Raw genomic sequence first — 22,201 nt, forward strand, 5'->3', positions numbered from 1 at the left:
GGTTTTGTTATCGAACAAGTGAATATCCGTAAAAAAGGTTTTCTATTCAAACGGTGCTAAAATGGTGTCCGTGGTGATGTCACGAATGATGAAAGCGAATTGTCACATAAGTTTTGGTGTATCACAAAAAATCTGACCTTGAGCAAATTATCTACCTAATTTCACTAATGCTCTTACAATAAAAGCTTAGCCAGGTTGAGTCTGATGTTTGTGGTCTCTGTAATTTAAAATAAATGTGCTTTCACCAACGAGACCCGATTATGAGGAGAAAAAATTGAATATTTAGGAGAATAAACATGAATCATTTTATGGATAAGTGATTGACATTTCAGCACTTCATGAAGTAAGTTCAGTGCAGCTTGTGTACCCTCGGTGTATATGGAGGATCGACTCTGCAAATCAAAACAGAAAGTCTCAGGCTGCAATAAGAGCACCTATTCTTTGCTGTTATGCCCTTCAGAGGTTACGCGTGATAAAGATCTATCATATGACATCACATTTGTTTGCGTTAAAGCTATTTAAAAAAAAAAGTTGTGGTATTGACATTGCGTTTATGCGCTAAAGCATTTTTTTTTGCTAAAAAGCCTTGGATGGAAACATGGCTTCTAAACATGGCTGGAAACATTTATCTGTCTGTCTGACCCACCTCTGGTCTTCTCCACAGCTTAATGCGGATTCAGCTAATCCTAATCTAAAGGATGATGCTGGTCTGGCCAGCTCTGAATTAAACAATAAGATCAAACCGGAAAAACAACGAATGGCATTCTTTGACTGTCTCTGGAGGGGCAAGGTGGAGTCAGTGCCGACTCCCCTGCTTAAAGCAGATCCAGCTATCCCTGATGTTAGGGAAGTTGTTGATCTTGCATCACAGTCAAAGACCTACGTTGGTCCGAAGAAACAGAAACAAAAGGCTTCAAAGAGCCGCAAATCTAACCTCCAGGGAGAAAAAGTGACTGTTGTGCCAACTCAACAGCCCAAGGCTATTTCAGATATTCCTGTTGGCATGGATGTTCCTGCTCTGGCCGGCCCCCAATCAAAACCAAAGATTTGTCTGGATAAATGCAAGACATTGATGCAACGCATCCTTGGATGCTTCCAGAGGGGCAAAGTGGAGTCGATGCCGACTTCACAGATTGAGGCCGATCCAGCTATCCCTGATGCCAGGGAAGTTGTTGATCTGGCAGATTCTCAATCGAAGAGTGTTGGCTTAAAGAAACAAAAACAAAAGGCTTTAAAGAGCCGCTCATTTCACAACCCTTGGGGAAAAAAAGGGAAGAGTAAAGTGAAAAAAGATGCCGATCCAGCTATTCCTGATGCCATGGATGGTGCGGATCTGGCCAGTTTTGGTGGCATCGCTGCAGCTAATGCCGGGCTACACAAGTTAGGTGCCATTCCAGAGAATATTGGGTTAAAAGGTGGTGGAAATCCTGACCCAAATAAAGCAAAAAATCCTGGGTCAAAAGATGTTGGAAATCCTGGGTCAAAAGCTCTTGAAAATCCCAGAAACCCCTTGCCAGAAGATGATAAAGTTGTGAGGTCAAAAGCTTTTGAAAATCCCAGAAACCCCTTGCCAGAAGATGATAAAGTTGTGAGGTCAAAAGCTTTTGAAAATCCCAGAAACCCCTTGCCAGAAGATGATAAAGTTGTCAGGTCAAAAGCTTTTGAAAATCCCAGAAACCCCTTGCCAGAAGATGATAAAGTTGTCAGGTCAAAAGCTTTTGAAAATCCCAGAAACCCCTTGTCAGAAGATGATAAAGTTGTGAGGTCAAAAGCTTTTGAAAATCCCAGAGATCCCTCGCCAGAAGATGATCAAGTTGTCAGGCCAAAAGTTATAAATGTTGTTCAACAAGCTTTTGAACCGCCAAGCGAGAAGAAACCAGCTGATCCCTCAGTGCCTAAAGGTGAGTGTACTGACTTCATTACTCCTACGGTGGGTTGCCCCTATATGTGAAATGGATTCTTCATCATATTCTTCTGTACCTGGAAATGTATGCTGTACCTTTCATCTGTGAGTATATGAGTGTTAACATGTACTGTCACCTCATCATTTGTCTGTGTGTTTTTCAGAGCCTTTTGATTCTAAATATCAACTCTTGGAGGATGAATTGCTTGGGCAAGGTTGCTTTGGCAAAGTGTACAAAGGGATCCGTATATCGGATGGCACTCCGGTAATGCACTCGTATTTATATCAAACACAATGTTTGCTGAAATTTGTATGTTCACTTGATCTAAACCATGTTTTAAAGTTTGTAGATTCTGTGCAGTGTCAGGTGAGCCGCTTTAGTCAGCTCAAGAGAAATTAACTTTTGTTGTTTTTCTCTTTACAGGTTGCCATCAAGCGAATAAGGAAACGAAAGCATGAACGCACTCTTCAGATTGTAAGTTGTCAAAAAATTTGATGAAGTGAACTAAACAGAAAATAGACAGTATAGCGATTACGCACCAATACAAGATATTTGTTTTATCTAATTGTAATTTGTTGACCGTTTTTTCTCCAGCCTGGATACCCCAAACGACTTATTACAGAAGTGGCGCTGTTGCTTAAATTAGGAGATGCGCCCTTTTGCCCCAATGTCATACAGATGTATGACTGGTACGAGACTGAACGCTTTCACATGCTCGTGTTGGAGTACCCACTGCACAGCCAATCCTTGGCGAAATTTGTTATTTGTGAAGAAAAACTAAGTGAAAATACAGCAAGACATCTCATGCGTCAGGCAGTACTGGCAGTGCAACACTGTCTGGATAACGGAGTTTTCCATAACGACATCCAGCCCGGAAATTTCTTGGTACAAAAATCAACAATGACACTGAAGTTAATTGACTTTGGGCTTGGATATTATCTGACGCATAATGATGCCTATGATTCCTATTACTTTATGGGTGAGCTGCATTTTCTTTTATATAGCGGAGTATTAAAATATGTTGTTTCTTTTACAAAATGACTCAACTTGATGTTTTGGGTACAGGAGCTCCATGTCGCACCCCTCTTGAGATCGAAACGGCTAAGAAATTGGACATCGTGCCAGAATGCGTCTTGGGCTTAGGTACTGTGCTGTACTTCATGGTGTTTGGATCTTTACCCGGTCTTTCCCGGACAACTGAGCAGGATTTATCAAACCGTGAGTGAAAATGACTGATCAACATGCACACACAAAGCCTCTGATCAAATCCACAATAAATATTATCAGAGGATACGGTCTGTCTGGCAAGATGTTCGATTTTATTGTGTTTAGCTAAACAGTCATTTAGTGTCTCGCCGATGTATTACATCACTGTGCCATCATCTTAACCTGAGGTACTGTCTGTCTGTGACCAGGGGCCCTTTAGATGATAGACAGACAGACTTTTTTGCAGTATTATTAAATGACAACAAAAGCGTTTCTTGATGCCATGATCATTATTGCCATTTGTGTGTCATGATGACTAACCAGCTCTCTCCTATATCTTGTACAGAAATCTGCGATCTGTTAAGATGGTGCCTGGCCAAGAATCCAAGTAATCGTCCGACGCTCAAGCAGATCTTAGATCATGATTGGTTTAAAACTGAGTCTGACGAAGAAGAGCTACTCGTATACAAAATGAGGTAACAGACCAAGTAGGAAACTACATTTTGCAGATTACATGCTTTTTATTTTGTGTAGTTAGTTGTATAGTAAGATTGTTTTAAATGTATATTTTCATCACTACAGGGCACTATCCACACAAATATAAAAAGGATGAAGCTGAATGACTGAAGGAGACGGGAATGATTGGAGATGCTGTTTTCATCATCCTGAGACATATGGAGTTTGAAGGAGGTATGAATGAATGCTTTTTTAACTATAATCCCAAAATCTCGTGCATAATCAAAGTTTACTGTTAATGGAGTGTCTTGCTTGTATTTTGTGAACGTGAGCGTCTCTTTAAGCAGGCACTTATTTTGACAAAACACGTGATGCACATGGTTCACATGACGCAACAAACAAATATTTTAAAAACGCAAGCAACACACATGACACTCCGAACACTTATTTTGAATTAGCGTCCCTCGGATGAGCAGTCACGAGCCGCCACTGATATTGTGGCTTTAAGGTTCTAGATATACTATAAATATGATGACTAAAATTAAATGTTGACATTTCCTTTTTTTCTCATCTTCAGGTTTTATTTCAGCCTCAGACTTCATGAACACAGACCGCTGGCTGAACGTCTGATGCAGATCCTGTCTCATCCTTGAACACATTAAAAAAAAATGTTTTAATTCTTAATGTTTTTATATTTTAAAGTTGTATAATATGGTTTCTAATATATATAGTAAGTCCTCTATAGAATCAGCTGTCTGGCTAGGAGTTTAGGGAGTCAGGTTTAACTTAGATCTCTCTTCTATACATTATCACAATGCTTGATAGTTTAGTTTAATCTGTACTTTGCAACGTTTGTTGTCCCTTGATTTTTCTGTGTTTTTTTTTATTAATGTAAAGCTGCTTTGAAATAATTAAACAATTCTGAAAAGTGCTACAGTATATAAATGAAATTGAATTGAATATGGAAGACTTTTCTTTAGCAGATGTTTTAATTTGCTTTTTTACTTTTTTTATTTGATCAAACTGATTAACTTGGGTTACTTATGTACATGTTTTTATATGCAATATCAAACCCTTGACCTTGGTATAAAATACTGGGATTTAACGTAGTAAATCCAATCAGACACAATGTTAAACCTGATGCTGTTTTAACCCAAATAAATAAGTACACTTGACCTAAACCTTAAAATATACTTAACTCTGTGTTTTAGTTTAATTTGCATGATTTATCTCAATCATCAAGACATTTTGATTAACTTATTTAATTTGTCCCCACAGCAAATTTGGAGTCTCTATGTCTAACCCGCTAGTGCCACCAACAGTCCAAAGTTGCACTTATGTTTTTGCTTATAACTTCTGATCTGTAAGTCCTAGAAACAAAATTCTTGCTGATTCCTTGGCTCAAGACGATTCGATTGGACCCTATGATGTAATTTTCCATCATGAAAATTTTTCCACCATTTTGAATTATTCGAAAAACATACTTTTTCAAACTCGTCCTAAAGCTTTTGTCCGATTGCCAAGAAACCAATCCGTTGTCATATAGCGCCTTAAAGGAACACGCCCACATTTTGGGAATTTAGCTTATTCACCGTATCCCCCAGAGTTAGATAAGTCCATACATACCTCTCTCATCTCCGTGCGTGCTGTAACTCTGTCTGACGCAGCCCCCGCTAGCTTAGCTTAGCACAAAGACTGGAAATGCATGGCCCCAGCCAGTACACTGCTCCCAATAAGCGACAAAACAACGCGATCATTTTCCCACCCATGCGCCGTGATTTGTATAGTCAAACCGCGCACAAACAACAAGGTGACATGAGACACAGCGATCTTTTAACAGTATACATACTGAGAACTATATTCTCTGAAGACGAAGCACCGCCGCATGGGCGGAGTGATTCGCACAACTCTGACCGAATTCTCTGCTCCTCACCAGGGTCTTCTTGTGTGCTGCGAGCAGATCACTCCGCCCATGCGGCAGTGCCTCGTCCCCAGAGAATATAGCTCTCAGCATGTATACTGTTAAAAGATCGCTGTGTCTCATATCACCTTGTTATTTGTACACGGTTTGACTATACAAATCACAACACATAAATAGGAAAATGATCGCGTTATTTTGTCACTTATTGGGAGCAGTATACTAGCTGGAGCCATGCATTTCCAGTCTTTGTGCTAAGCTAAGCTAGCGGGGGCTGCGTCAGACAGAGTTACAGCACGCACGGAGATGAGAGAGGTATGTATGGACTTATCTAACTCTGGGGGATACGGTGAATAAGCTAAATTCCCAAAATGTGGGCGTGTTCCTTTAAAGAATTTTACGTAGAGCGCAAAAAAACAGATTTTAGGCTGTATCTTCGTCAAACTTAGGCCTATTGACACGACACTTGGTACTTGTGATGCCAGTCAGGAACTGAGGGTGCATCCACAGTTTCGTCACAGCGCCACCTAGTGGCCAGACAAATGTTTCATACACCTATAACTTCGGCTGCGATCAACGTATTTTGACGGGACTTGATTTTAGGAGTCCTGAGTAGTCGCCATGTCCAACGATATCAAACATGCCAGATTTCGACTTACGGTTAGCCCTGCGCAGCAAAACAGCACTTAAAAAACACACGCGAATATCTCCGCGAGCATTATTCTGATCGACTCGAAAATGCCATAGGAAGAACAATGCATTACCTTCTGAACAAAAAACTCTATTGACCCTATATTAAAATTTTGAACAGAAATGGCCGAAATTTGCGAAAAACGAAAAATGACCTTTAAATTTTGTGTTTTTTACACATGAATAGTTAGAACCAGATTTGATACGCTGATGTATGAGCAGAGTCTGAGGCCACACAAAAAAATGGTATGCCTGCACCCAGAGGTGTAAAGTACTCGAGTAAATGTACCTCGTTACTGTACTTAAGTATTTTTTGGGCTACTTTGTACTTGTACTGAGTATCAAAAATATAGGCAACTTTTACTCTCTACTCAATTACATTTTTGATTGGGTATTTGTACTCTTTACTCCACTACATTTGAAATGACACTTAACGTTACTCGCTACATTGTTTACTCGTCAAATAAAAACGAAACGAAAGTGTCAGAGAGTGATGAAGGATAGAATCTGTGGTCGCGAGGTTAGACGGACACACACACACACAACTGAGGGACTTCATTGGCGCTACGCAGGGCAATCGTATGAAATCAAAGTACTGCGAGAGCGAATCAAATGCATATGGAGAAGTCTGGTCTCGCGGTATTTTGATGTCAAACACTGAATGGCTTGCGTTGAGCCACCGTAGCGGGACATCTGCGTGCTGCGTATGTCATAAACTGTAGAGAAAAGTTAGCGTCTTATCGGAGAGACGAGATAAAGAGCAAACATATGGATGCATATCACATTTGATTCTGTCAAGGGACCCTTTGTTAAACTTGTGATGCTACAATCAAAACAAAAGTGAAGCGCGATCGCAGGAGGGTCATCCCGCAACTCAAAGGCAAGCACAATGTTTTATATACTCTGATGCTACTTTATCAGCTAACCTAAGCTGGTAAATTACATAACTTGATATAACTTACTATATAAGCCAAAATAAACCAGCGATGTCCTGTACTGATTGCTCAAGTAACTTAAGTACATTATAAGATTGATAACAAGTGTACAATTTCACTGTCCTCAAATTTAACCAAGTATTCGTAATGTATTTACTGTAAAGAGGGATGCATGACTAAATGTGCACTTAATGTGAGATAGTGCTGTTACGCACTACATGTGTTTTCAATTAATCTTTCGAATGAACAACTTCCTGTTTTAAATATGCATTATCATATTTCTGTTAGTGTAATTTTAGTTTACTGAAATTTTTTAAATATTAAAATTATATCTTTTTATATCTTTAGGCCTATAAGAATATTTGGTAACACTTTACAATAAGGTTCATTAGTTAACAGTAGTTAATGTATTAACTAACTTGAACAAACCATGAGCAATACATTTGTTACATTATTTATTCATCTTTGTTAATAGTTAATAAAAATGTAAGCTTTAATTGTTTGTTCATGTTAGATCAGAGTGCATTAACTAATGTTAACAAGATTTTAATGAAGTATAGGTAATTGTTGTAATTAAAATTAACAAAGATTAATAAATGCTAAGTGCAGTTCATTTTTAGTTAATGTTAACTAATGTAGCTAACTAATGTTAACTAATGAACCTTATTGTAAAGTGTTACCATATATTTATATCACAAAGTTAGGCTATATATTTTTCAGCATGGCACATTCAAATACACAATGACACTAGACTAAAATTAAATGGGTTTAAATAAAATGTAATGTTGAATAAAATTAGACTAAAACTAAATCAATTCAGATGACAAAAATATGACTAAAACTAAATTAAATTTTAATCAAAAGACTATGACTATGTTTAATCTGTGTTTGTTCTGCCAGGTCAAAATTTTGAGGTGTTTGATTTCTTTTCTATATTAGGAAATAAAACCTCATAAATAAACTTTCTTAGTTTTCACTGACATACAATGTCTCTTTGTGTTGATGATAGTGCATCTTTGAGCCAACATTCAGTACGAGTAAAAATACTTGAGTACTTTTAAATTGGGTTACTTTAATACTTTTACTCAAGTCGTATTTAAATTGGTGACTTGTAACTTGTAGTGGAGTAATTTTTACAGTGAGGAATTTGTACTTTTACTCAAGTATGGCTTTCAGCTACTCTTTACACCTCTGCCTGCACCACTAGGTGGCCCTATAATTGAGCAAAATCTTTCATATTAAGCAAGCTCTATGGTCATACAACTATTTTATTGCTTAACTAAAGTGTATAGTCATGAAACTAGCTAGATGTAACGCAGTCATGACCTGATGTTGCATGCACAATTTTGTCATAGCGCCACCTAGTGGTTTTGAGATAGAAAATGGCTATTTTTGCCTAAAACTACTGCAACAACACATCTAAAACCATGAGTCTTCATGGATTAAGAGCATATGAAGTAAAAATGTGAAACATACATATTCAGTGTCTTGTACTCAGTTACCTGTACTAAATACAGTAATGTGTAACTTTATTGTGTTTTTCAAATGACTGTGCTAATAGTATATAGTGCTGTCTTGAGCAGGTAGTGTCACCAAGATCTGACTTTTTTGCATTGGAAAACATTTACATATTAAACGTTCATAATAAAAACATGATAAAGTCATTTGACTATCTTGTTTATAAACAATGATGTCAGGACTTTTCATCTTGATGACAATGACACTTTCATTGACATGAATACTTGCTTTTGAGAAATGACCTATCCATTTTGAGCAGGTGACACGCTTTGCAGGTTATAAACTAGGTTTTGCAGTTTGCACTAATTTGGAGAACTGCATTAACTGTTGTGCAAATGTAAATAGTGATGTGAGAAATGCACCAAAGCTACTGAGAAAAACTGTAATGTTCATTCATCAGTTCATGATCTCATTAACTTTAATGCTAATGCAATGTTACTTTTTAACACTAATATATAGTGTTAATATAACATAGACCAGTGTTCCCCAACCTTTTTTTCTGTCACGGCACAGTTTTAAAAAGTAAAAAAATCGTACGGCACACCACTATACCAAAAAGCATTCAAAGAAATGCACAAACCTCTATTGCAATGCTTAAATGACTTGTTTAACTGGAATATTTTCCTATATTAAATGTAGAACTCACATTCAATGCAAGTACACTTGTTTTGATGAACACAAAGATTATATATCCTGGCTGGAATTGATGACATTGACATACGCAGTTGTGATTTTTAATTTTTCCACAGCACACCAAACAAGCTGTCAGGGCACACTAGTGTGCCACGGCACAGTGGTTGGGAAACACTGACATAGACTATCTGTCTGCGGATTATATAAGGCCTAGTTTCACAGAAAATACTACTTGACTAAGAATTAGTTAAATTAAGATCTTTTTTTAAACATATGCCTTTGAAAAATTATTTTTGTATGAGTTTCAGAGAGTTGCAATATTTTTCAGAAAACTTGACTCTTCTGTAGTTAGATTGTGTACTAAAACTGACAGAAAATTAAAAGTTGCAATTTTCTAGGCCAATCATCCAAGGTACTGTACTCTCATTCCTGCGTAATAAATAATCAAGGACTTTGATATTGTACCATGGCTGCAGGAGGTGTAATGATGTTACACAGTGCCCAAAAATAGTCCCCTTGGTAACTTTCAATAGCAGAGGGCTATTTACGGCTACTGCGTAATATCACACTACAACTATAGAAGAGTCAAGTTTTAAATAGGAAAAATATCGAACCACTCCGGTTATTTTTTAGTGTGATGCTAATTGTCTAATGGGATTCAATGGATTATTCAAAGCTATGTTAAAAGTGGTACCGCCAGATCGGGAGATTGGCTGAATAGATCCCAAAATGGTAAAAATCAAATGTCTAAGTTTGGAGGAGCTGTAAAAATGAGCCTATTTTCAAAAAAGTTGAGTGTTCCTTTTAGATTTGTCAGTGCAAGTTATTTTCTCTTGAGTCTGTGAAACCTTGGGTAAGATTTTTATTTTATAAAAGGGGATTTTGTTGTGTATTGTGACAGTTCCACTTGCTGGTTATAAATTTTATGAAATTGGCTTTAAAGTGATCACTCATAAATTATTTTTTTTTTCATAATTTTCTCGATTGCATCTTGTTCTTAATTTAAAAGTTATTTGAATTTATTTTTTCAGATGAACAGAAAAGATATTTTGATCAATCAATTATGATAGTCTATTATGGCGTAGATGTACAATGATAAATATGGCTGCATTTTAATTATAGAATGACAAAACCTGGTTTATAGAATTATAACTTTAAAGCTGTCTAAAGTGAATACAGTAAATAAACTTTTGTGTATTGATGTGAATCATTGTCATAATCAGTGTTGGGTAAGTTACTCAAAAAAAGTAATTAATTACTAGTTACTAATTACATCTTGAATCATGTAATTAGATAGCTTTACAAATTACTCTCTCCAAAAATTTAATTACTTATTACTAATTACTTTCTAAATTCTATTCAGTATATGATACAAGAATAGGCTTGAAATGGCTCAAAGAAATAATATATAAATGTACATCTATTCTACTATTCTTGTCCCACTTTATGGTCCAATTCTCTCCAACTACTGCTTATTAATACTAAAGAAGTAGTTAATTTTAAGTATTGGTAGAAACGGGGAAGATTAAGGATGTAGAATAAGGTTTTGCAAAATCAGTCATTAATATGTGCTATTAAGTATTAATAAACAGCCAACATCTCATTAATATTAATGCTAATAATCAACCAGTTAATAGTGAAAATTGTAAACTAAACCCATGTTAAATCCACTATCATATTATAGTATACAAAGTATTAAGTTACATCAGAAGTAACTGTAATTAGATTACAAGAAAAATAAGAGTAATCCCTTACTTTACTTTTTTAAGGGAAAAGTAATTAAATTACAGTAACTAAATACTTAGTAACTAGTTACACCCAACACTGGTCATAATGAGCATGGACATATCTATTATAGTGTATGATTGTTTGCCTTTAATATTAAATAAAAGTAGCCTCTATATTAATAACATCTTGCGTCTGTTCCCCTGTGTTATCCTTGGTTCACAGAGGACATCTGAGACAAATAGGTTCAATTCCACTTTACTATGATGTTCATCCCATAATTGATCAACTTGACGTCTATTATCATGCTACCAAATTGATGAATTCCCAGTGACAATTGATTACTTCCATGTAATTTTATCAGGGATGCTGAATTCTATAATGTATTATTGACTATATTCTATAACTTAGTGAATACTAAATGAGAATTTCAATTGAGAATTTTAATTCTGATCTGAGAAGTGTACCAAAGTGAGTGAGAAAAACTGTAATAACAAAACTGAATACCTCCATACTTTCTACATTATGTTCATAATATACTTTGGGCAATTCACATTTATTTTTTATTTAAATAATGTAATATTACTCCATTCCCATGTTTATTCATATACTGCATCATAAAGTATATTTAAAAATTGCCTTACTTTTTTTCTTAGCTTTTTCTTTACTTTGTTTTTTTTCACGAAAAAGCTACTTTGAAATGATGTACAATTGTGAAAAGTGCTATATTATTAAATTAAATTGATTAACCTTAGAATGCATGACAGTTTTGTGACAGTGACACCTACTGGTGTATATACATCAAATATATTTAAAACTTATTGCTGATTGTTCTTCAGTGCTTATTTTAAATAATATTAGTAAAGAAATTGTAAATAAAGGAATGCAAAATCACTTATACTTTAATTGAAATTCAATTCACTTTTTAACAATACAATGTATTGTTATGACAAAATCTTAAAATCATAGAATACATAGTATTATTACAAATTCATCAAGAAATGAAACAAAAGAGAAGAGGAAGAACAAAACAAATATCCTCTTTAATTACATTTTTTTAAAGTCTTACTAATTATTAACAAAAGAAAGTTAATTTAACTTGCTAGAATTACAAAGAACTAACGTTTAAAATAGTATAATGTAATAGTATATATACTTAATACAAGATATATGCTATATTCAACATAATCTTATAATTAAATAATGACATTTCTACTGTAGTTTAGTTGATAAGTAATACCACACCAATGGGACAAGTCACCAAATAGTGTCAATTACGATTACAAGTATGAATTCGGATTAAACAATTTGTTTACTTGTAAGTGTAATGTAAGGTTTGTGTGTAAAAATCATACAATAATTAGAAACATATTTTGCATTTACATTCACAATGTGTCATCATAAAATGCATGTTGCATAAGATTGTAAGTTCAAGGTGAAATTTGTTTTATTGTCAATTCAGCCACAGGTTCAGCAAAAACAGAGAATTAAAATTATGGTACATTTACATACTAAACTCCACATGGTAAACATAAACACATGGAATGATTTAAACTAGGAGTACACCTTAGTTTTAATCATATAACTAGTTTTAACAAACATACCTTACTAAAACATTAATTGTGTGCATTTTGAGGCAAAACAAAGGGCACGGATGTATTTTAAGATATGTCAGTGCAAGTTATTTTTTTAGTTTGGACTGATCCTACAATTATTTTAGTCTACGATTGCTTAATCCCTGTCCATGAAACCGGCTCTATAACATTAAAAACTAATAAACAAATAAAGTATAATGTAAGAACGCACGTGCAGATAGAATGTAAAAACCAAAGAAATAAGTAACAGTTCAAATATAATTGATATGGTGCAAAGAGACTAATTTAAAACATTTTAAACTAATTTAGTCAAGCTGTATAATGAGTTTTCAGTCCAATGTTGCAATAAGGTGATGAGCAGTCAGTCCAATGATGCACAAAGTAGCTAGTGCAAGTCAAGATGTAAATTGTGGGTTAGTGAACTATCAAAGGGGCAACAGCAGGTGTAGAGAGGGTATAATGCAATAAGTTGCAGATGGGAGGGTAGAGCTGTGAGAGAGTTCAACTTTTTGACAGCTTGATATATGAAGGTGTCTTTCAGTCTGGTGGTCCTGACCTGGAAATTACCAATCTCTTCTCAGATGTTAGTAAACTGAAGAATCTGTGTGTGGGCTGGGTGGAATCATCTGCAATATAGAGGGCTTGCAGGTGAGATGTGTGCTATAAATATCTTGAAGCAAGAGGATAGCAACATCAATGATCTTTTCAGCTGCTCTCACTATGCATTGGAGGGTCCTATGGTGTCATACCACACAGTGATGCAGCTGGTCATGATTTTCTTAATAGTGGATGTGTAAAAGGTGTGCATGATGGGGTTTAGGTCAGGACTCTGGCTTTTTTGTTGAATAAGTTTAGTCGCTGGTGTGCTTTTGCAACCCTATCTCACGGCGAATTTGTGTGTTAAATTCGTGGCTAAATCGTATGAAATCATACGAGCTGGCTCGTACGAAATCGTACGATTAGTTCATCGCATTGATTTAACACAGCCCTGTGTTGCAGGGATTTCGTCCTAATTAATACGAATAGATTAAATTGTACTATACCATGCGATTTTGTTCATCGCATTCAAGAAGAGTGACAGTATGGGCTGAATTTTGTGTCTAAATTATTTAATCAAACATACAGTATTTGAGAGCAAAACTATTAAATTGTTGTAAAAAAATTTAAAAATGTTATCTTAAAATTATTTTATTTAATTCAATTCAACTTTCTTAAGCTCAACTCCAATAAGACAGAGATACTTATTATTGAACCAAAACCCTACAAATATGTCAGATTACAGGTTGCACATAGATGGCTGCACTGTGGTGCCATCTTCCACGGTTAGGAACTTAGGTGTGATGTTCGACAGCAACTTATCCTTCGATAGTCATATCGCCAACGTCTGCCGCACAGCATTCTTCCATCTTAGAAATATCTAGAAAATACGCCATATACTGTCTACATCTGACGCAGAGAAGCTTATCCATGCTTTTATGACCTCTAGAATAGACTATTGTAACTCGCTACTCAGGGGATGCCATGCAAATCAAGTAAACAAGCTTCAGCTAGTTCAAAACGCTTCCGCAAGGGTACTTACTCGATCTAAAAAGTATGACCACATAAGCCCAATTCTGGCATCGTTACACTGGCTACCAGTTAAATATCGCATACAATTTAAAATATCACTAATCACCTACAAAGCTTTAAATGGCCTAGCACCCTCATATCTTATACAATCCATCACGCACACTACGGTCGCAAAATTCTGGTCTCTTGATTATCCCTAGACAGTGGCTAAAAGTGGAAGATCCTTTTCCTACTTAGCCCCTAAGCTCTGGAATGATTTACCAACCGATGTCCGAGAATCAGACACAGTCGATCATTTTAAATCTAGACTTAAAACTTTTCTCTTCAACAAAGCATTCGCATAATTTGTCTAGTAAAGGTTCTTAACCCAAAATAGTTATTTGTACGGAACAAAGCACTGCGGTCATAACACAGACCAACCAAATAAATACATTAAAACCTTATCTTATCGTATGGTCGGGTTGCGATTTTGGAACTTTTGTGTGTCTTGTGAATAGGATGCCATACAGACCCGTTTGCCACTGAACCTGCATTAACGACAACAGTGGGGCTCCCGGCCTTAGTCAAATGGGTTGGCACGTATGGTTGGGTTGTGATTTTGGCGCTTTCTTTGTCTTGCGAATAGTATGCCATACAGACCCGTTTGCCACTGAACCTGCATTAACGACGACAGTGGGGCCTCCAGCCTTAGTCAAACGGGTTGACACGTATGGTCAGGTTGCGATGTTGGTGTTTTTTTTCGTGATCTTGTAAATAGTATGCAATATAGACCCGTTTGTCACTGAACCTGCATTAACGACGACAGTGGGGTTAAAGGCCTTAGTCAAACGGGTCGACAGGTTTCATTTTCTCTTAAAGATCGGAAGGTGACCTTTAGTTACCATATATACCGTCGCAGTGGGCCCCCAATTTGCAAAATCCTCAACTGTGGATAATATAATTATGCCGCAATAGTTAGTCTGTCTGAAACTAAGCTGATTAAACCACATCACTGTGTGACACTTGCATTACATGTGAACGGCCCCTACGCTAATATGATTTTGTTTTTCTCTCCCTGTCTCGGCCTCGACCCCGAGGACAATGGGACAAACAGACCCAGTTCCGGTAGATGTGAAAGTCGGCACACCTCTTATCTACTGGTCGTCCTTCAACGTGATGCCCAGCTGATGCCTGACCAACGATCACCGACAGAACCAGCTTAATCTTCTTATCCGTTTATATGTGTGTATATACATATATATCTCCCAAGTGTTTTTCCCTCCTAGGACTTTTTTTTTCCTCTGCGAAACAGCCCGGGGTTTTTTTCTTCTAGGGGGTTTTTTACCCCGGGGAGTCAGCCTTCTTGGGCTTAACTTAGCTTCCTCTTCTAGACGTTACATTAGTAATACGCTCGCTTATAATGTCGAGTCATAGCCGTAGCAAATTTGACTGCTTATGCTATCGTGTATTATGTTGTGCCATCTGTCGTTTTTCTGTGCTTTTACTGCTTCTATTAATGTAAAGCTGCTTTGAAACAATTAAGTATTGTGAAAAGCGCTATATAAATAAAATTGAATTGAAAAAAATATATTTTAGTTCCAAATACAGTAATTGTTACCAAATTTTTTGCAATATGAATTTTTCTTTGAGTAGTTTCATCGCGTGTCCCTACATTTTGCTCTCTGCTACTGAACACAAAGGTAGATATTTTGAAGAATGCAACTAAACAGATTGACTTCTATGTTAAGAAAAATAATACTATAGAAGTGAATGGTTCCCCAGATATTTTTGTTTATTAACATTCTTCAAAATATCTTCATTTGTGTTCAGCAGAACAAAGAAATGTATACAAGTTTGGAACAACTTTAGGGGTAGTAAATGATGACAGAATTATTTTTTTTGTGAACTATCCCTTTAAATCTAATTCGCTGAAATAGCCATGAAATCGGCAAGCTTTTAATCCACATAAACGTTTATTTATAAAAGTACAAACTAGATACAAAATGACAAACGTTATTACATTGTCTTAGGGAGGTCTCCATCAATCGCTCAGTCATTTATTTTATTTTTGTAAATTGCTTTGGACAAAATATGCCTAAATATGAATTAAAAATTCCTAAATATAAATGACCACAGTGTTGATATGATGTAATGCATGATTCATTTAACAGTATGTAGATCCAGTGTATGTGTTATTGTATGTATATTGTGTAACTTCTGAACATATGAAGAGATTGGTTCCAAAACACAAAAAATTAATTTGGACTAATTTCGGTAAAAATGTGTTTTCTATACCAGTGGTGCGGCCCCCCTTGTGTACGGTACATCCTTTGCAGCCCCCCCAAAGAAAATGTATGACAAAAAACTGTTCTAAAATGTAACATTTTAATTAAACCAAACATGTTAAGTTATACAAAGTAGTGCTGTTGGTTAGTAGCCTTATTTTTTTTTAGGTTTAATTACACAGAATTCATGATAAAAGAATGTATTTCATAAAATGTCATAAAACTGGGGCCCCCCTGGCACCATGGCGGCCCCCAGTTTGAGAACCACTGTTCTATACCAACAAAAGTGACAAGATGAAAAACACTATTTTCTGTTACAAACTTTCACGTAGCATCTTTAGGTTATATTAACATTAAAAATTCAAATCCATAATTTGATTTTCAACGATTTATTATTAAAACTGATAATTTTTTCCATTAATTGCAATAAATCTAAGTTGTTGTTTTTTTCAAAATGGTATACATTTTTTGAATCAATATATAAATGTGCATTCATCTTTGCATGTTATATTCATTTAGTTGACTATTGGTACAAACTGATTAAAAAAAATATACATTATTGGCATTAATCAAAACACTTACTTTGCCATATTAAGAACACTGTCATTGCTGCTGTCATCCTTGGGACGTCGTCGCTGAACTTTTTCGACAGCAATCACCTGTAAAATGTTTTGGTCCTGCTCGATTTTTGTTGACTTTGAGTAAAATGATGGAAAGTTTTTCATAAGATCCCCTGGAGTCAATGTGTTAGCATGACAGAAGCTTGATGATGCTGTCGTTTGAAAAAAGCAACATACGGCTTACGTTTCTTCCCCGCCACAGAAAACCACCACAGGTTTATCAATGCCATCAAAATTACTATTTTGTTTTTGTTTGTTGATCACAAAGTACAAAGTAGATGAGGAAAACTAAGATTTTGTGTGTATTCAAAGCCCCGCAATTATTGTTTACAATGAGTGGAATGGTGCGCTGTGATTGGTTAAGCGGATTTATTGCATTCTGCAGATAAGGAAGACTGACGTTTATCATGTTTTGGAAAAAAAGGGAGAATGACAGAATAACACAGCAGATCTCAGATTTTGCATAAAATTATTACACCTGATTTTGGTGGTAACACTTTTTTTTAAATGCCGTTTATCGCATTATTGAAAAAGGTACCCTAGTGGATTTTTGGGAAATTCAAACCTTATATCATTTTCTCTCTAAATGTTGTAATGTCCTGTCATGGACTGATCACCTCTCCAGAGTGTTTTTGTCCTTCAGCCCAAGATCAAAAATCAACTAAAGGTCTTGAAAAGGTCCTGTTGTATTTTGTGTATTTCAGTGCAGGTCTATCAGTTGCAGTAACAGGTGAGGAATTCTTCAGCCTCCTAAAAGCCACAACAGAAGTATGACTACATGTCAGCAATCAGTTTTCATTTCACGAGTGATAACCAGGTGCACTATTTACCCGCTCTCGCATGCACACACGTCTTCATGCACTCTTCTTCTGTGTCAAAGCGATTGCGGTTCCCATTGCAGCCTCCGTACCAGAACTGCGCGCAGGCGTTGGCCTGCCGATCGTAGTACCAGCGGATGTTATATTCTCGACAGGGACCCTGATCCAGGAGCAGCCCACAGCGTGGGTCTAGCAGCACAACCTCTGAACATAAAAAAGGCATTACGATATTAACAAAGGCTTTATATGTTAATCAGATATACAAATATAACACGCTGTATTATATTTAACACAAATTGATATGAATGTCAGGTAATAAATTTAGACTGAAAAATAAAAATGTATAATAAAATTGTATTTAATTGCAAATTTATCTAAAATTGAATAAAAATATAGTTCCTATAGAAACCAAACCGTATTTTAAAAAGCATCATCAATTTAACTTTTAAAGGGAAATTCCGCCCTAAAACGGAATTTAGGGTGTTTTTTCGTTGTTAACGAGTCAAACTTTCATTTAAAAGCATATTTATGACTGAAGAGCAACATTTAAGATATTTAAGATGTTCGTTTTCTGGTAAACTGGCCTTTGAATGGGAGTGAATAGGGCATGTCGCATGAGTGCACAAAATCTCTATTTTTACAACACTAAGAAGGCTCGACACAACGTGATACTTTACTCGAAGTATTACGTGGGTCTCTACACATGAACGCGAGCATTGAGAACATTGTTTGTGTACACAGATTTTAGTAAAAGCGAAAAGTTTGGAACAACTTACCGTGCTGTTAAACTGCGTCCCGCCGCCATATTGCCAGTCATGAGCAATCGATTTCAGAATGCGATTGAATGGACTCCATAGGACGCTACTTTTTCAACTACAGGGTCAATATTGTTTTTCACTTAAGACAAAACAACAAATTATCCGTGCATTTATATGGAACTATGCTTTAGGAGCTATCCATCTTTACTCTCCTTCCTCCTTATGTCGCATTCTGAGATCGATTGCTCATGACTGGCAAGATGGCGGCGGGACGCAGTTTAACAGCACGGTAAGTTGTTCCAAACTTTTCGCTTTTACTAAAATCTGTGTACACAAACAATGTTCTCAATGCTCACGTTCATGTGTAGAGACCCACGTAATACTTCGAGTAAAGTATCACGTTGTGTCGAGCCTTCTTAGTGTTGTAAAAATAGAGATTTTGTGCACTCATGCGACATGCCCTATTCACTCCCATTCAAAGGCCAGTTTACCAGAAAACGAACATCTTAAATATCTTAAATGTTGCTCTTCAGTCATAAATATGCTTTTAAATGAAAGTTTGACTCGTTTACAACGAAAAAACACCCTTAATTCCGTTTTAGGGCGGAATTTCCCTTTAATAGACGTGTTTGGTTTGTACCCTTAGGTGCTGGTATGTACTGCACAGAGGTTGACGATGTGATAACAGTTGACGATGATGAAGATGACGTCCCTAATGAAGGTCTGCTATGCGTGGACGTCCCAGTGAATGTTGGGGTGTCTCCACGACTTCTGTTCTCCTCTGAACTCCGTGTGTTTGGTTTCTCGGTAAAAAGCTCAAAGACCTGAAGTAAATTTACAAACCTAAGTAAAAATGTAAAAAATTTAAGTGCTAATATTTTAAACATATAAACTATTGGTTAACTAACCTCAGTAATGTCTGGAACGACAGTGGGCGGGGCAAATGCATCACCTCTTCCACTTTCATGAGTGACAGGTTTTATTTCAGAGCGTGTTGTTTCTGTGTTCTCTCTGGTGCCTTTATGCGTGTTGGTTCTGCCGTTGCCGTTAATACTGTGGCCGTTTTGGAAACCATTGATGCGATTTAAGATCAGAACTCCGTTTTCATCCTCACAGAGCTGACTGACCAGTTGAGACTCCAGAGCTGAACAAGGAAAAAACTTTATTTGATGGATTTAATATGCATACATCATACTGCTGCGTGTAGGAGCGCAATAGAAACATTTTGCCAGATTTTAGTAAACGAAAGTTAGTGTCAGCTAATGCAATGCAGCAACAAAGCGGTTGTAGCAGGGAAAACACAGCGAAATAGGCAAGTTGCTATCGGACGCAAATGGGGGTTTGGAAATATTTTGTATTAGAAAAATGAATTGGACAAACAACAGATTGTCAGAAAACCTTTGCCAGCACCAGCTGAAACACTAAAGACTTTGACTGTTGCCATCATAAGCTTGATTTTATTTGACATTTTTCCCCCCATAATTTATTTTTCTTTATTTTTTTTTTAAAAGTGTATTTTTTAGTATTTCTTAGCTTGTTGTTGTAAATGTCCTGATTAGGACAGAGACTGTGCCTTTTTTAAAGACTTTAATTAAACGTTCATTATACAGCAGGGAAAAGTAAGGGGATTTCTAAGTGTTTTCACCAGATGTAGCCATCAAGACAAATATTGAATTCATACAAAGAAATCAGAACATTTAAGTATACAAGTTAAGTCATAATAAGTAAAGTGAAATGACACAGGGAATAAGTAGGCTTTTCTACAAAGTATTAAAGGGTTTCCGGTAGTGACTAGCAATGAACAACACATGAACACATGAACACGCACAGATCAGACGGTCACATCTCATGTCTCATTCACCAGTGCGAAAACTTTGCAGTACAAAGTGAATAACACTTCCAAAATAACCAACATAAACAACTAGTTTACATCAGAATTAGTTAGAGCACACTTTCGGTTGTGTAGACGTAGTAACTATATCGTTACGCTAATCCGTAAACAAACACAAATTTCATAAGCAACACAATGTTTCATCAAAGTAGAATATCTGAATCCATCTCAATACAATACCTACCTTCCCAAAATAAACAGTGCAATGACCCTTTCAGACCCTTTGCCTCCTGCAGCTGTTTGCATCTCGTTGTAAAACAGAAAAGTTACCGATGATCATTTGGGTTTTTGCTCTTTGCTGATCCAGGCAGTTTTTGCTGTTGTTTTTATCAAAGATGTCTTTCATTTATGTCTCCTGTGCAGGTTGTCAATTCAGCAGAAGAGTTTGCTGTTCTCCCTCTGTTTACAGACAGGAGGTGAGGGCATGTTAACGCGCCGATGACGTATGGTGTCTGCGTGAACAAGCTGCACAGTGGGCATTCAAATAACGCTTACGGATGAGGGACAAAAAAGGCAACGTCCGTTCGGCCCGAGACCTATGAAACATTTTTTGGTCCTACGCCTTTCACAGATGACATAAATTCCTACAAATACATTTAAACAACTTAACATAGTGATTGCTATCAGGGTGTAAGGAGACTTTTAACCAGCATAACTAAAAATGTTTCAGGATCAAATCTGTTACCCTACCTTATACTTATAAAGTGTTATTTCACTTTATTTATTATGACTCAACTTGTATACTTAAATGTTCTGATTTCTTTGTATGAATTCAATATCTGGCTTGATGGCTACATCAAGTGAATGGTGCCCCAGATATGTTGCGTTGTTTCAAAGTATCTTAATTTGTGTTTAGCAGAACAAAGACATTTATACAAGTTTGGAACAACTTGGGGGTAAGTAATGATGACAGAAGTTTCATTTTTGGGTGAACTATCCCTTTACGAAACAGAAAACTTAAGCCCCGTTTTTCTGTAAACATTTGTCCAACACTGCAAAAAATTATTTTCAAAAAAAAAACCTTAGTATTTTTGTCTTGTTTTCAGTAAAAAATATCTAAAAATTCTTAAATTTAGATGCATTTTCTTGATGAGCCAAACAACCCAAGAAAATAAGTCTAGTTTTTAGACCAAAAATATCAAATTTAAAGGGGACATATTATGAAAATCTGACTTTTTCCATGTTTAACTGCTATAATTGTGTCCCCAGTGCTTCTATCAACCTAGAAAATGTGAAAAAGATCAACCCAGTAACTTAGTTTTGGTAAACCATTTTCTGCAAGCATGTGAAAAAATAGGTAATTGTAATTGGGCCCTTATTGTGATGTCAGAATAAGGTAATACCGCCCCCTTTATCTGCACTATCCAACCACAGCACAACCATTTAATACGGAGAGAAAGAGAGAGAGAGAAAAGAATTCACAGCACAATAGAGTTTCAATTGCAACAAACCACCATTATTGTGATCAGTGGTGGCACTTCATCCGCTCATTTGCATTTTAAATGACACACCCAAAACGGCACACTTTTGCTCAGACCTAGATTAAGACCTAGTTTACAGCTTAAAAAAAATCTCATAATATGTCCCCTTTAAGTTATTTTGTGCATAAAACAAGCAAAAAAAATTGCCAATGGGGTAAGCGAAAAAACACTAAATTCAAGAAAAATGTAAGAAAAATTAGCTTACCCCATTGGCAGATTT

At 36.2% G+C, this 22,201-nt stretch overlaps 2 protein-coding genes across 2 annotated transcripts in view; one reads left to right on the forward strand and one right to left on the reverse strand.

Moving 5' to 3' along the window:
- The first annotated feature begins 598 nt into the window (after nucleotides 1-598).
- LOC129450071 (uncharacterized) lies at nucleotides 599-4,723 on the forward strand. The gene is made up of 8 exons (XM_073870085.1): nucleotides 599-1,901; nucleotides 2,068-2,168; nucleotides 2,328-2,378; nucleotides 2,499-2,883; nucleotides 2,970-3,122; nucleotides 3,457-3,586; nucleotides 3,693-3,800; nucleotides 4,144-4,723. The coding sequence occupies exons 1-7, from the start codon at nucleotides 599-601 to the stop codon at nucleotides 3,712-3,714; spliced, it is 2,145 nt and encodes a 714-aa protein (XP_073726186.1). The 3' UTR covers nucleotides 3,715-3,800; nucleotides 4,144-4,723.
- A 12,063-nt stretch (nucleotides 4,724-16,786) lies between these two features.
- The window catches only part of col28a2b (collagen, type XXVIII, alpha 2b), a 38,507-nt gene continuing 33,092 nt past the window's right edge, over nucleotides 16,787-22,201 (reverse strand). The window contains exons 33-36 of the mRNA XM_073870683.1: nucleotides 19,518-19,753; nucleotides 19,235-19,433; nucleotides 17,864-18,055; nucleotides 16,787-17,783 (exon numbers count right to left, since the gene is read on the reverse strand). Of these exons, the coding sequence (XP_073726784.1) occupies nucleotides 17,776-17,783; nucleotides 17,864-18,055; nucleotides 19,235-19,433; nucleotides 19,518-19,753 (635 nt within the window). The 3' untranslated portion in view covers nucleotides 16,787-17,775. The remainder of the gene's footprint in view (nucleotides 17,784-17,863; nucleotides 18,056-19,234; nucleotides 19,434-19,517; nucleotides 19,754-22,201) is intronic.

Source organism: Misgurnus anguillicaudatus, chromosome 8 (genome assembly GCF_027580225.2).
Source record: "Misgurnus anguillicaudatus chromosome 8, ASM2758022v2, whole genome shotgun sequence".
In the NCBI taxonomy this organism is placed as follows: Eukaryota; Metazoa; Chordata; class Actinopteri; order Cypriniformes; family Cobitidae; genus Misgurnus; species Misgurnus anguillicaudatus.

Bases quoted from the DNA above. Each gene is read 5' to 3' on its own strand.
- LOC129450071 (XM_073870085.1), top strand. From the start codon at position 599: ATGGCTTCTAAACATGGCTGGAAACATTTATCTGTCTGTCTGACCCAC. The intron at 2,169-2,327 runs GTAATGCACTCG...TTCTCTTTACAG, and splicing joins GTATATCGGATGGCACTCCG to GTTGCCATCAAGCGAATAAG. The intron at 2,884-2,969 runs GTGAGCTGCATT...TTTTGGGTACAG, and splicing joins TGATTCCTATTACTTTATGG to GAGCTCCATGTCGCACCCCT.